The sequence below is a fragment of the Strongylocentrotus purpuratus genome, unplaced genomic scaffold, assembly GCF_000002235.5.
Source record: "Strongylocentrotus purpuratus isolate Spur 01 unplaced genomic scaffold, Spur_5.0 spur5_scaffold_6, whole genome shotgun sequence".
In the NCBI taxonomy this organism is placed as follows: Eukaryota; Metazoa; Echinodermata; class Echinoidea; order Camarodonta; family Strongylocentrotidae; genus Strongylocentrotus; species Strongylocentrotus purpuratus.
In genome coordinates this window covers 33,926,746-33,941,706 of record NW_022145612.1, presented here as the reverse complement: position 1 = coordinate 33,941,706, position 14,961 = coordinate 33,926,746, and the positions used below count along the sequence as shown (strand labels likewise).

At 36.7% G+C, this 14,961-nt stretch overlaps 1 protein-coding gene across 1 annotated transcript; it reads left to right on the top strand.

Moving 5' to 3' along the window:
* The first annotated feature begins 157 nt into the window (after nt 1–157).
* LOC115929885 lies at nt 158–1,994 on the top strand. The gene is made up of 2 exons (XM_030999986.1): nt 158–337; nt 891–1,994. Exons 1-2 carry the CDS (start codon nt 269–271, stop codon nt 1,992–1,994), a joined length of 1,173 nt encoding a protein of 390 aa, XP_030855846.1. The 5' UTR covers nt 158–268.
* The last annotated feature ends 12,967 nt before the right edge of the window (nt 1,995–14,961 follow it).

The window sequence follows — 14,961 nt, the reverse complement described above, 5'->3', positions numbered from 1 at the left end:
TTTTTTCAGAAAACCCTCAGAAAAACTAGTGTAAAATATCCCCCCCCCCCCCTCCAAAAAAAAAATTAAAAAAATTGTAGAGTGTAATCAGTGTATAGCGTGAAACTGAAACCTTATTTTTCCGATGTTTCAGAGAGCCTTAGATATTGTTTTTAAAGAACAAAAATAAACTTATTAATAAAAATTAAGATGGAAGTATTTTGATGCTGGAGGGTGATATGAATGTTTATTATACCTTGACTACAATTGCACGTATTGCTACAGTGGCATGAGAAAGAAGCTTGAATTGACGTCCCCATCACTCCCACCGCTAGATGCTCCTATCGTCAAACTAGGGGTGAGTCACAAACCCTATAATTACGGTCTTTCTCATTGTTAGAGATGAAGTCATATTTCAGCTTTTGTCAGATTTTAGGGCTCCTTATCACATTTGATGAGATAGGAAAAAATTATCAGAGCAGCAAGTTAGGGAAAGTTTCATAATAAATTAAGATTTTTTTTGTTTTTGTTGTTGATTGAGATTGATAAAAGTCAAGTGGATTCATCGCTGGACTGTCGATTATAAGGTCCGCGGTTTGAGTCCTGCCGTGGCACTAATGTCCTTTGGCAAGACATTGATCTATAATTGCCACACTCCACCCAGCTGCACTGCCAAAGCCAGGGTAATTATGCTGCATTATTTGTAGAGCGCTTAGAGACTTCTGATAAAGTAAGTGTTAGGCGCTATATAAGCAAATATAATTATAATTATTATTATAAAATCTCCCACCAGTAAAGTGTTATTGATGTAAAGTGTCCTGCATGGGAGCAATTCAATGGTCTTTGCACCTAAATTACAATGCAAAATTCATTCACCCTTTTTTCACTGCATGTTTTTGACATTTCTGCAGGTTGATTGTCTTCAGACAACATGTCCAGGCTGTCCTAAGTCTTTGCTTCAAGGAGAGGATGATCATCTCCAGAAAGCTGCTTCACATGTCATTTGTGAATGGGCAACAGGGATTGCCAACAAGACCTTCGCCAACAGCCTGCAGCTGGCCCAGCATCTCACGAATAACAAGTTAGTCACCAAGAGCTCCAAGTCCATCCTCATTGTCCAGAAGCACATGGGTGAAGTTCCTAGGCCTGATCTAACTCCAGAGATGCGACACCGAGAGACGAACTACCACTTGAAGCAGACGTTGCAGTATCGACGAGAAATCCGCAAAAAGCAGGCAGAGGAGAACCAACATAGGCTGCATTCAAGTCCAGTCAGCAGCAAACACCTTACTGCTGAGGACAACCTCTCCTTACAAGTAATGCGCACTGACAAGGCTACACAACTAGAACAGAGAGATGTGCCGGCTTTTAGTGAAAGTTCAGTTGGAAACTCTATAACATTGTCGGAGAGTGGTGAGAGCAGTACTAACCCAGAGAATCATTTGTCTTCAAGTAATGCTTCTGTTGGAGAAGGTACCAATGTTGCATCCAAAGAAAGCCCAAGCAAGAGACGTTTTGCTCCAATACAACCAAAGACGCCGGTTAGAGACACTGGTGCACCAATGGTACTAATAAGTCCATCAGCCAAGAATGTAAATGGACAACCGATGCAACTAGTTGTCATGAACAGACAGAAAGTCATTCCAGTGCAGGGTATATCAAAACTTACAAGTCCTCAGCAAATGAATGTGATATTGCAGCCTGGACAGAATGTATTTCAGAGTCCAGTCCAGTCTGTATCAGCAATGGGTAATCAAACACCAGTTAATGTTGTAAACAGTCCAGTAGTAGGCAATACTGTCCTCAGTAGTCCAGTCATACCAGCAAATAGTATTCAGAGTGCCATCAAGAGTGGACAATATGTTCTTGTAGGAAACACACTTAAACAGTTGCGGAGTGGTCTTCAGACTGTCACTAATACAAGTGCTGCAATAAGACAGAATCAGGGACAGCCTGTTGCTTGCCAGAAGACTGGCCTGTCATCTCAGGGAATCACATATAAACACGGGTACTAGCAATGTAAGATCACAAAATGTGACTCCAGTCTTCTTTGACAGAACTGCCCCAGCCTCAGCTCCAACTTTGACCAGCCCTGTCAATGTGATGACACAAGCCTCAAAGCTTGCATCCCCAGCCAATATCTTGGTTCGAAATGCTTCATCCGCTCTTGTGCACCTACCACTCTCCCAGTCGATAGCCACAAGCGATAGCTCAATGTTGAAAACGTCTGTAACATTTGCAACCCAACCAATGAAATTACCTTCTTCTGTAGCTGTAATAGGTTCTGATGCATTCCAGGGTAATCACATTTTGTCTAATGCATCTCAGAGTGGGGTCGATCCAAATAAGACAGCTCCCTCTCAGTTTACTGTAATAAATTCGACACTCCATGCTAACAAGCTTGAAAAGGGTACACCAGCTGGTAGTAGAACTATTAAAACTGGTAATGTTGTGCAATCAGATGTGGGAAGGTGCGTTGGAGGAAGCTCCAAGGCTAGTATCTTGCAGAACTCTGGGAGCAAGACTGTTGCCAGCTTACTAAAAAATGCTCAGGCCTTTTCATCATTGGCATCTTCTTCAGTGGCATTACCAAAGCTGGCTGTACCCAGTACTGCAGTTGTAGACTCCTCAACAAATTTGGTCTTGGCACAAGTGCAAAATCTGTCAAGGCAACAGGATGGAAATAAGGTGCAGCATTATGTGATCCAAGCGACCGCTGGAGATGCTGGTAACCCTGCTCTGTCCAATGAGAGGAATGCTCTTACATCAGCGATGGGTAGTATTGGCCCAGTAATTGTGAATTCTCAGGAGCTTTCATCCTTGCAACAAAGAAGCATCCTGACAGACATTCTTACAGAGCAGGGGAACATTCAGCAACAGGCAAATAAAGGTGGTTTGGCCCTCGAAACTATTTCAGTGGAAGATGCTAATGTACTGAACCAGTTGGTGACACAACCCTCTGTGTCCTTGTTGACCGATGCGGATCATAGTAATAACACCATGCTGATGGTTTCAGGCATGTCTGCTGCCACCATGCTTCCTCACAAATCCAAGTCCCCTGACACACAGCTCATAAGTCAGTTACCACAGAGTAGTCTGGCCATTCGAACCAGTCAAAACCAGCAAACAGATGTCAGTGTATCCCTGCCCCTGAGACAAGTCTCTAAGATGCAACAGTTGACGCAGATCCGGGCATCACAGCCTAAGATGCTTGAAAGGTTATTAGCCTCTGAAAATCTGTCTTATATTAGTACTCCCCAGAATGAGATACGCAGTGCTCGGTCTGTTCCTACTACACCAATAGCAGAGTTGCAGTCTCCACCACCTCACATGATGATGCGGGCCCAGAGTGCAGCTATTCCTGTACAACAAGGAGGAGACAGTGTACCACCTAGCCCTGTTGATGGGAAGTCATTTGCATTCACTCCAATAAACACAATTGAGTTTGAGGGTGGAGAGAGTCCTCTGAAACCAAAGCATAAACCCAAACCAACCCATCCCACTGTGAGGAGTGCATTAACACAAGCTCTTGTAGGCAATGACGTACAAGAGTTTAATCAGAGTAAGAGTAAGGGAAAGCGTTCTCAGCAATCTGAGTTTTTGACACCCAATCGCAAACGCCGTCTCTCCAGTAATTCAAAGAGGGTAGCTGCTGCAAGCCCAAGTGCTGTTCAGTTCCAGAACCAGGTCCAAGTCCGTCAGAATGTGACGTCTCCAGGTACGAATCAGCTTACCAAACAGCAATCTAGATTTATATTCAAACAAGCCAACAAGGTGTTAATCAGGGTTCTGCTGTTGGTACTGGAAACATTCAAATCCCTTCTCAATTCCTTGGAGGAAGCTTACAGAATCAGCAGGCTACGTTGCAAAGGAGACGCAATCCCTCTGGTCCTGCCTCTTCTAATGTAAACATGCAGATGTATGGAGATGCAGAAATAGAACTTTTGAACCTTCTGAATGTTAATCCTAGCCTACAAGCTATGCTAGATAAAAAAGCTTTACAGAACCGCAGTCAGTCTGTTCCTTTACCAGAGCAACCAGCCAATAGGTTTTCTAGGCTCCAGCTCCCAACTCAGCCAGAAGTTATAACCAATCAGAACCCTGTGGTGAGCAATCAGATTACTTCATCTCAGATGCAGATTATACCTGTGCAGTTAGAAGACCAAGTCAGACAGATTCATCCTACCAATGGATTCACGGCAAAACGCAATCTTACTCAAGATCTGCTCAACCTAGAAGTGACGGAAGAGGATTTTGCTCCTGAAACCCTTTTGAATACTGAAATCAACTCTGGATCTAATCTTCAACCAAGTCACAGTCTTGGTGAAACCAACTGGTCTGGTGAACAAGTTGAAACCTCAGTGGCAACGGATACAAATGTCGGCTCCCAGCTAGCTGACTTCAACATGAAGTATGATGAGATGACGGATCAGCAGAATGGGAACTCAAACCATCTTGCTCCTAACCAAACTCTTCTCCCCAATCAGGCATTCAATGATACATCTAACAGTACAGCCTCATCCATTAGTGATGGAATGATGATAGAAGAATTTTCAGATAAAATGTTCCAAGATATTGAAGATCAGGGCTTTGAACTGCCTCCAACTCCTTGGCAAATGGGTACAAGTAGTACCTCTCTTTCAACTCTGGAGTGTGGTATTTAGCATACACCAGAATTACTTTGTCTAGATGACTCAGCCTTTGATGGGACTGTGGATAATTTTGTATTGTTTAAGGGATGCCTCATGCATTGTCTTTGTTTGTAGATTTGTTATTGTTGACTTATCAACATCCCTGGTATTAACGGAAGCAGAATTTTCAGAACCGTGCCCATCGTGAAGTCATCCATGCTATTGTTAGCACTGTCTCACATCATTATATTTTAGTAAGAATATAAGTTTACCTGTAATAAATCCTTAGATTTAGGATTAGTATTAGTTATGTTATTTATTTTAGATAAAGAATCGCCAACTGGATTTGGTGAAGTGAAGTCACCATTGAGATTGATGGTAATTCAGGAAAGAAATCCATTATTGCAGTAAACATCCCTTATGTACTAATACAGAATGAGATGAGATCACTTATGAGTATTTTTTATTACACAATGTTGGTAGCCCTTAATCTCATATAGGGAAATGCACAAGTGCAAATGACTTGTGTTTTAATCAAGGTTTCCTTGAAATTTTAAATGGCAGTGTGAAGAATCTGTTTTTAATTGCACAATTTGATCAAATTTGTGTGCTTATGGGAATGAAGATATTGTAGTATATACCTAGTGTTCTAGAAACTAGACTTGTGATAGTTGAGAATTTACAGAGCTGTAATATAAGAATGATGGTGATTTTCTGTTATTTTGATAACAAAACCTAGCCTGCATTGTGTATAGAAAGATATGGATGATGCATTGTGGTTCCAGGGAATGTTTGTACAGTATATGATTCACAGATATGTAATAGATGCACTGGAGTTTTTAAAGAAAGATAAGCACACCATGATATGTAGTTAGTTCAAGTCATGCTCTTCCTTCTAGCCGCTTTTCATGGTTTTGTAGAGCATAGATTGGCATGGTGCTCTGATGCTCTCGTGCAAACTGTTATTCCAACTGACATCCTATTGAAGCTACCCAAAGTTGTATGATAACTGTGTGAGCTTCTTCATCCAAACCCTCTCACATCAACATCATTTTCCTTCTATAATGTCATGCAGTGGTAATGTATTTTTCTCATTTACAACATTTTGACAGAAAGATATTCTCCTTCATTTTTTATGGATAGCTTAAATATGCATGAGTTATGAAACAATCTAAAGATGTTGAAAGAAGAACTATACAGGACACATTAAAGGTACTATGTCCCATTTGCAGCCAACTTCAAATTCTGTAGAACTTTGCAGGAAATTATGAATATGTCATGTATGTCCTATCTGTGAAATTTAAACATTAGCAGTGTCTTAGTATTCAAATTATTCAAGGAAACCCTTTACATTTTAGACTTCACTGTCTGACACTATTGAGTGACTGACTGACTTCATTTTTTCTTTGGTAATAACATACATAAAATGAGATGTAAAGGGTTCATGAGCATTTGTCTCCATCGATAACCCACCTCTTGTAATAGCCAAAACTAAAGTGATTGAATCTTTGTGCAGCACAAAACGTACATCATTCTGTCAAAGGGTCTGAAAATACGACTATTTACTAAAAGGATTGCAATCCCTAAAGTCAATTCAACAATTGATGGTCGTAATCTTCCCACAAAAAGACATTTTCAAGCCCTTTTGTTTTGAGGGATGTTCGAAATTAGTGTTATCTTTCAAATGCCAGTGGAATTTAACCTTTTCACTCGTTTGGCCTGCAAATGGGACATAGTACCTTTAATGCTCTTGAATATCCAATAACAACAAACTAGCATTTATGTAATATTCTACACATAAAAGCACAGAGTGAACCTCTGGTTTTCTGCTTGATAATAGAATATCCATGTAGGCCTAAAATAATGATGAGCTAACACTTTTTATGGGTTCTGTTCAGTCTTTTGTTTCCCCTGGGGAAAGACAAATTATAAAACTTGTGAATGCTATTTCTATGAGAAGTATGTTGATAATGGCAGTGTTCGTATTTTTTTTATCTCTCTTAGACCTATATTAATCTTGCCTGTGTTGGATCCCTTGCCAGAGGCTTCAAGTAAAATATCCTCCTTTTACCATATTTTAAATTTGATTCAACACCATGTGCTCCTGTCATAGCAACAGAAGATAATGGTGCTGTATAAGAACATTTTCATGACTGTTTTGAAATAGGACCAATTTATGTGAGGTTTTTATTTTATGAAAAATGTACATCAATAGTTTCTGAGATGATGTACATGTATTTTAGAAAATAACTTTAATCCAATACAAGAACTACAGATAATGAATAAGTTGGGAAGATGTTATGTTTGATGAAGTATTGGGTTTCAATAGAAACTAATCAAATCAATCTGAAAAATCATTTTCATGGTTTTATTCAGAAAAATAAGACACTCATTGTCACTGCAATCAATATTTGAGTGTATTGTGCAGATCTTACACACCTAGAATAAAATTCAAGAGTGGGAATTTTATGTTTCTTCCTTGCATTCCAAAATTCTTGTTTAAGGTGGCCATGTTGAACTGTATAGGAGTTTATCTTTGTCATCTGTGTAGGTTAACTTTGAAGAGATATTACATTTTCTGTTTGGAGGACAAAATGGCATTAACTCTCTAACAATTAGTTAATGCTCTTCTGGCTCCAAACAGATAATTTAATTATTGTTTTAACCGTACTATATGAGGATGACAGGTGATTTATGGTGTTGAAAACAGTGACAGCTGTAAGTAAAATATTACATTTATTTCATGTTCTGATTTGTGGGGACACCTTTATCAGGGTAGAACACAGCCCCCAAATTTTCACTAGAGGGCCTGCATTTTTAGAGAAATCATTTTGTTTTGTGTTCCTTTCATGATTTATTCATCACTTCAGTATTCCTCATATTAAGGCACATTCAGTCATTCAATATCTCACTAATAAAAATTGTTTCCACTCTTACAGCTCACAGATATATCTCTAGTGTAAGTCTCAAAGTATCCCCACAATTGGATTATTTCCAAAGAATACTGGTTTACTTGTATGTTGAAAATTCCCATTTCTTTTTGTTTCAAGAGGATCCGAGACCATGTTCTTGTTTAACAGCCATAAAAGCTCAAAAGAAGGGGGAAACACAGAGTTCTTTGAATTGTCCCCCTCTTGAGATGTTAATATGTATCGTAAATTTTCTGTGAATTGTAGGTTTAGATAGAAATTTCATTTGTGAGATATTTATAAGAGAGTAAGTCATTCATAAAAGGGAATACATCTAAAGCCAATAAATCGTTGAATATTAAACATTAGCCTTTGCTTTCTCAAAATACACATTTTCTAAAGTAAATGTTTTAGGGGCTGTGTTTTACTGTTATAAGTGATTTTTTTAAAGAAGAAATTAATTATATCGATTTTGCAGTCTTCAATACCCTTCAAAATCAAGTGAAATGGTTGATTTGGTATTGCTATCCTTCTCTGATAATCAAATCCTTTTAACTCCTTTGATGAGATCTTAAAAGTAATTTAGATTAAAAACGAGAGGACGTTTAATGTTAGGAGTGCATTATGGATGTAGTCAGGCTGCATTTATTTATTTGATGTTACTCTTTCAAGTTATGATTTGAATTATTAAAGATTTCAAGAAATAGTTATTTCAAGATCCTGTTTTGTGATTCCCACTGATAGTTTATGTATTTAGCCTCCTATACACCCCCTCAACACACACACACACACACACACACGCACACACACATTGTCCTTAAATTGCCTTTATCTTAAGTTGTAATGCTTTGATGATACATGCCATGTATAGTATAAACTCTAGTCTCTAGCTTGAAAGGACTTCTCTCAATGGTCGCACTCTTTTTATTGAAATGAAGTAAAGTGTTTGATATGTGTGAGCAATGAAACAAAGGCCATTGATTCCTTCCTATTATTTTCTTGCACTGCAGAGGACAAACATATTAAAGGATTAATGTGTAGTAATGAAGAGGAATTTCCTCTATAGACTACACATTCTACAACATTGTGAGGTGGACTTCTACATTCATTATATAGGGGATGATTAAAAGGTGAATATTGTGGATGGCAAGCCTGTATGATTGTCTACAATTGTGTCTGGGATCATGAACGTATTTCACATTGGATATTATCATCAAAACAAGAAAGTTTTGTCAACCACATTATATAGTCCAAAATAAACTACTGGTACTCAAAAAGAAATTATATCATCTTTATGTTGGTCAATGGAAATAGGTCCTTGATGCTACAGTGAGACAAGGGATTTGTATTTGGTGAAACCTGTAGAAATCTCTTGTCAATCTGCCTATTTTTCTTTGTTTTGTGTGTTGCATGATGTACATTCTGTACAGCAGTTTGATGTTGGAACATTTGTGATGTGTCATTTTTCTCCTCATTATTTCACACCTGGCTTCCCATAAATGTCTCTGATGCATCGTGTCTTTCGTTCTGAATGTTACCATGGTTATGATTTCATGTTGCATTGGTTCATTTGTAAATGACTCACTCCATGAAAGATTTGATGTTCATCCTAATTGTTTTACCAATGCTGAACATGAGTGCAGCATATTGACTAGCAACAGCATTTGGTACTTATGAACATTTAAATCAGTTTTTTTTTCTTCAAATTGTAACCGTGAATAAATCTTTAGCAAAGAGTTGGAAGACAATTAGGGTGTCTTTAAAAAATGCAATGAGATATTAATCAACATCATCTTAAAAAGCACTCAACTGTTGACCTTTATACTTTGTATTTGACGTTGTGGTATTTGATGCATAATGCAAGGCCTTACACCAAATTTATAGTTCTTGTTTAATGCAGTGTGAAATTCTAATCAAGTCTAATTTTATCAAACATTACCTACAAAGTTTGTAGAATTTATTCTGTACTTGATTTTGCATTTTGCATTGCCTTTTTTTCTGAGACACTTTTTTCAAAATATAATCATTGCTCTGTCTGTTCAGAAACAAATCTGTCTACTATCTTTAAATGTTGAAAATGCACATTCTTTTGCATAATAGAGATGGACAAATATTATCTACAATTTCTTTATTGACAATTCACTGCATTCTACACTGATTTTGTTGTTTTGTTCTATGTGTTTGATAGTACATGTACCTCTAAAAGTGTTGACGTGGCATGCATTATGAGTTTGATATGCATCCCATACTGAATCATGGCTATAGGAAAAGATACTTGTACTTGTAGCTGCTTTGTACAATTTTAACAATGCTTTAATATCCCAGGTAAATTTACTTTTAATTTGTGATACTTGCAATGTTTTTACTATGTGTGAATAACACAGGTGTAGATGAGCTTTTTATCTATCAGAAGTTTTATGTTTGGTTGTTCTTCTAATTATTTTTACTTTTTGAGTCATTGAGTCATCTCCAAACATACCCACCTTGCATCTGAAGGCAGGCATGGTTTACATGTTTGTCGAATAACATGCAAAATGACTGAGAGTCAGAAAAAGTTTAAAGGTACTATGTCTCTTTTGCAGCCAACCTCAAATGCTGTAGAAATTTGCAGGAATTATGAATATGTCATGTATGTCCTATCTGTGAAATTTAAACCTTAGCAGTGTCCTCATATTCAAATTATGCAAGGAAACCCATTTACTTGCTAGACTTCACTGTCAGACACTTTTGAGTGACTGACTGGCTTTTTTTTCTTCTTTGGTAATAACATACATGAAAAGAGTTGTAAAGGGTACATGAGCATTTGCCTACATCAATAACCCACTTCTTGTGATGGCCAAGATTAAACTGATTGAATCTTTGCGCAGCATAAAACGTATGACCATTCGGTACAATTGTCTGAAAATCAAGACTATTACTTTTGGGCTCTACAGCCTTAAAGTCGATTTGACAACTAATAGTCATTATTTTCCCACTTGAAGACATTTTCAAGCCCCACCTTTTTTAGGGAAGTTCTAAATTAGTATTATCTTTCAAATGCAGTTGGAATTTAACTTTTTCATTTTTTGGCCTGCAAATGGGACATAGTACCTTTAAAGTACAGTGTTAGAGGAAACTGTGTTACAATCCTTGAAAGGATTAAGTAGTGCTTGCCTGCACAGGATTGTCTGTGTTGAGAGTACATTAAAGGAACTGCTTTGAGTTCTAGGTATAAAGTAGATTATTTTTTTGCACAATCTAATAATGTTCTCTACCCTAAATATTCGAAATTAAAAATAAAGATACCTGCCTCACAATTTCAAAAGAAAATGAATGACAGCCAAGTTACAGCAATAAAAATATGAAATCAAGCTGGTTTGGCCCAATAATGCAATACAAAGTCCAAAGTGGTCGTGTTTGTTAGTCTGTAATTTTCCACCAATGTATGAAGGTTTTTGTATTTTTTTTTTTGTGGGGGGGGGGGGGTATTTTGTTCACAAGATTTGTCACTGAATGCATTTCAAAGTACAGTAGAATGACTTTATGACACTCTACAAATGCATACTTATTCATTCATTCTTACTAGAACTCAAGGAATCTGTAAAGGACATGATAATGACCTACACATTTATAACATGAAGTTTGACACAGGAGTCAATACCTTGGGGATAGGTCACATTAGACTGGAAATGTAACTGCAAAGTAAAATGCTATGCAGCTATAAGGCAGAGAAGATAAGATAATATTAGTTACCGTTCATGGAAGCACATCTAATTTTAGCTGTTTAAAAAGGATATTTTTTCGATGATAATTACACAGGGTCCTATAATTACAATTGGCATTTTCCTAGTTCCCAGCTACTAAAATATTAAAGCAATAAGTGTATATACTTTAATAGCCTGTGCACAAACATGACCGTATACATTTCACTGTACATTATTAAATCCAGAGGCATTAATTCAGCATAATAGTTCGGGGGGGGGGGGGGGGGCAAAAACAATAATAATAATAATAATAGACACATTTGTATAGTGTGTAATGTTATGTTTCTAAGAGCTTTACACTCTTATAATTAGTATGCCAGTCATTTAATTTGATTGCTAATCCGCACATGATATTGCATTCACTCCACTGACTCCCTGGGGAGTTTTCTGGCCAGGCAAACATTTAACAAGTGCACTCGTACCAATCCAACCAATTTAAGATTTGCTTCCTACCGGTGCAGTAGATATGTAAATTTGATAATGTAATTTTTTCTTCAGTTATTTCCATTTGCTTTTATGTATGTATATTACTGGATGAGCCAAGTCACCATTTCTTCTTCTTGTTGGCTGCCGGATAGTGACAATTTTATACACGATTGATTGTTTTTAGCGGTAAAATAGAAATGATAAATATAATCCAGATGACTCAGAAAATCTTGATGAACTATTAAACTTGTTGATTGTAGGAAGAGCAGACTGTGATAGCTTCCTTTCCTTTTGTGATTCCCTCCCTCTACTATTAAGGGTTATGCAGTGAAATCATACTATTGTTTGTTGTCTAGTTGCTACCAAGTGTTTGTTTGCCAAAAATCCTGCGTTTTGTATTCTGTATTTTCTCCTTTGGATTCAGCAAGAATGATTCATGTGAGGCATCATTTATTGGATAAGTATACCACTGCAATTTCTTTTTCTTCTCCTTTCTTCGTTATGTAAAAGAAATACTCTTTCACATTTAAGGAGATAATTTTGAGGCTTTCATTTCTAAATATTGAAGCTGGATACAGTGAGAGCTAGAGGAGAAGTACTGATAATCCAGCTGGTCTGTAAAGTGTGGTGCTTCTTTGTCACTTAGAATTAGAATGCAACTGTCTTTGAAAGAAAGAAAAAAAAGTAATTTCAACTGACAATATGCATTGCTGGGCAGGCGCTATTTGCGCCACATTTTAAACATATTTTGTGATGTATAGTTGATGTGTCAATGACTGAACAGCATGTTTGTCTTGTTGTTTCTTTGCTCTATTGTTTTGATCCCATTTCACCATTTTTACTGTGTTTTCCTGTGTGTGTGCAAGAATCTGAATTTCTTATAATACAATCTGATAGAGCAACAGAATATATCTTTTGTCTGTATTTGTTAGTGTGGTTTGTGTTTCTGTTGCCTGTGCATGAACTTATTAATTTGTTTCTTCAATATTTCACTGCAAGCATTTTTTTCCCTAATTTGTGAACTTTAATTTGTTTAGTTTGAAAGAGGTTAGATATTATCATCTTATAAGTGGCAACACCTCAATTGTCCTTCTTTACATACATTACTCTAGCAAAAAGTCATCTTTTTAAAGCACTTTTTAAACAGAATTTATTTTACAAAGCTATGATGATCTTTTCTTCTTGAAATTGACAAAACTAATAGTGCTGTATGGTATATAATCCCGTAGGATTTTTATGCCAAAGTTTTTTTTTTGTTTTTTTGTTGTTGCTGTTTTGACTTCATAAGGGTCCCAATTGGCCAAAAATGATGGGGTTCAAATTTTCAGACCCCTCCCTCATTTCCTGGGGGGTCCAAAATGGCTTATATAAAATTTGACCCCAATGAATAAAAAAAATGCAAATAAAAATCAACTTTGGCACGAAAATCTTATGGGAGCTGTTCAGTGACATACCGTACCACACTATAAGGCTCTTCCTGCAAAATCATTCAAACAATTTTAAAGAGCTATGGTCTCTAAGAGAGAGAGGGGTGAGAATTTTTATGCTGGCAATAGTTCAGAAAATGGTTGTGCATTGTTGGAGTTGTTGACAATGGACCGCAAATCGGCTTACTCTATGTTAGCAGCTAGCAGCTCTTCATTCGTTTTATATTGAAAATTATAAAAAGTAATGTGTGAATTTGTTTTCAATATGTCAAGGGCAATAGTATGATGGAAAACAAATTTAGGTATAAGCAGAGGGCAAAAAAACAGAAAAGAGGGGTTCGTTTGCCACTACATCACAAACTAAGCTCAAACTTTTAAATCACAATACACAATATTTCAGAGGTGTTTATTAAAATTTGTAGCAGTTGCCCCTAAATCGGAGAGGGCTTCAAAAAAAACGGCCATTTTGATGGAAAATAGTACTTTGTACATGATATTGGAAGAAAACCTTGAACCAGCTTGGTGTCATATGAAAGAATTAGATTATCTACATTTTGATACCAACTTTAATGGAATTTTAATGTAATTGGGATCGATTAACATCACAGATTTAAGAAACATGATTATTTTGTCAAAAACATTATTTTCAGTTCCTTTCCAGGAATATGCCCAGGCACAAGGACAATATCTTGTTTAAAAGAGAGGCCTTTACCTCTTTTCAGTAAAAAGTTATAGCAATTCAAAGTCAATTACCATCATTTTTGCTTAACAGTAAACTTTCAAAATGAATTTAAACACGTACGCCACGGGGCCCCATCGGTAAATAAACAGAAGTTGGGCAAAGCCAGCTCAACGCGAAGGGCAGGCGCCGTCTGAGTTTCTGTTGATACCCGCCCGACACCCGGCTCTGCCTGGTGTCCACACCTCAGGTACATATACCGTAGGACATTACTAAGCACTGACAAGACAGTTTCTCTAGTATCAAGAATATTGAAAGTTTCTCAAAATGCAGGGCATACATTTATCCCAGGGAAAAATTCCTGAGTTGCAGGAGCAGAACTACACAGCACTTTTTTTTTTCATGAGAGAGAATAAATTCACTTCCTATCTGGAAGTGAGCATACAAGAATCTTTCCACATTCCACATTCCACACACAAAATCACATTATGACAAACGCATACTGCACAGCTGTATATGATACATCTACATATTTTAATATTTACAAATAATTATATATCTGGTTGCCTTTTTAATACATGATCACAGAATTTTATCAATACATCATGGATATGTCACGTACACGCACCTCAAAATTCAAACGCATAGATTGATAAGAAAACCTACATCATATCTTGGAAGTAATCGACACAGCCGACTGATTTTAAAGTGTATGAAAAACAGAACTTGGAAAGAAATATGCAACTATAAACTTCAGACCTGGGATAATTTTATCCTCAAAATTGATGACCCCTTCCTCTTAAGAACACTTGTACGTATTGATATAGATTTAAATATAAGGCAAGTGAAATAGGATTTCATAACTCACTTTTATTTTACTAGCTAATATGCTGGAAATTACTTTCATTACACCAAAATTGTAATATAGAATGATCTGAATTTGTCTCTCTATTTTAAATCCAACATTATCTCAAAAAGCTAAAATTTCAGATATGGTGTGTAAAAATATTTATTGATACATGAATACAAAATGGATGAAAATGGATGCACGTCATACCACTTTTACTTTAAATGACCTTGCTCTATTTAATTTTCTTTCTGGTATATTGCCTTTTAAAAGATATCTTTAATTTACATACTGCATTTTAATTTTGAATATCTGCAAAC

Bases quoted from the DNA above. Each gene is read 5' to 3' on its own strand.
- LOC115929885 (XM_030999986.1), top strand. From the start codon at position 269: ATGAGAAAGAAGCTTGAATTGACGTCCCCATCACTCCCACCGCTAGAT. The intron at 338-890 runs GTGAGTCACAAA...ACATTTCTGCAG, and splicing joins CTCCTATCGTCAAACTAGGG to GTTGATTGTCTTCAGACAAC.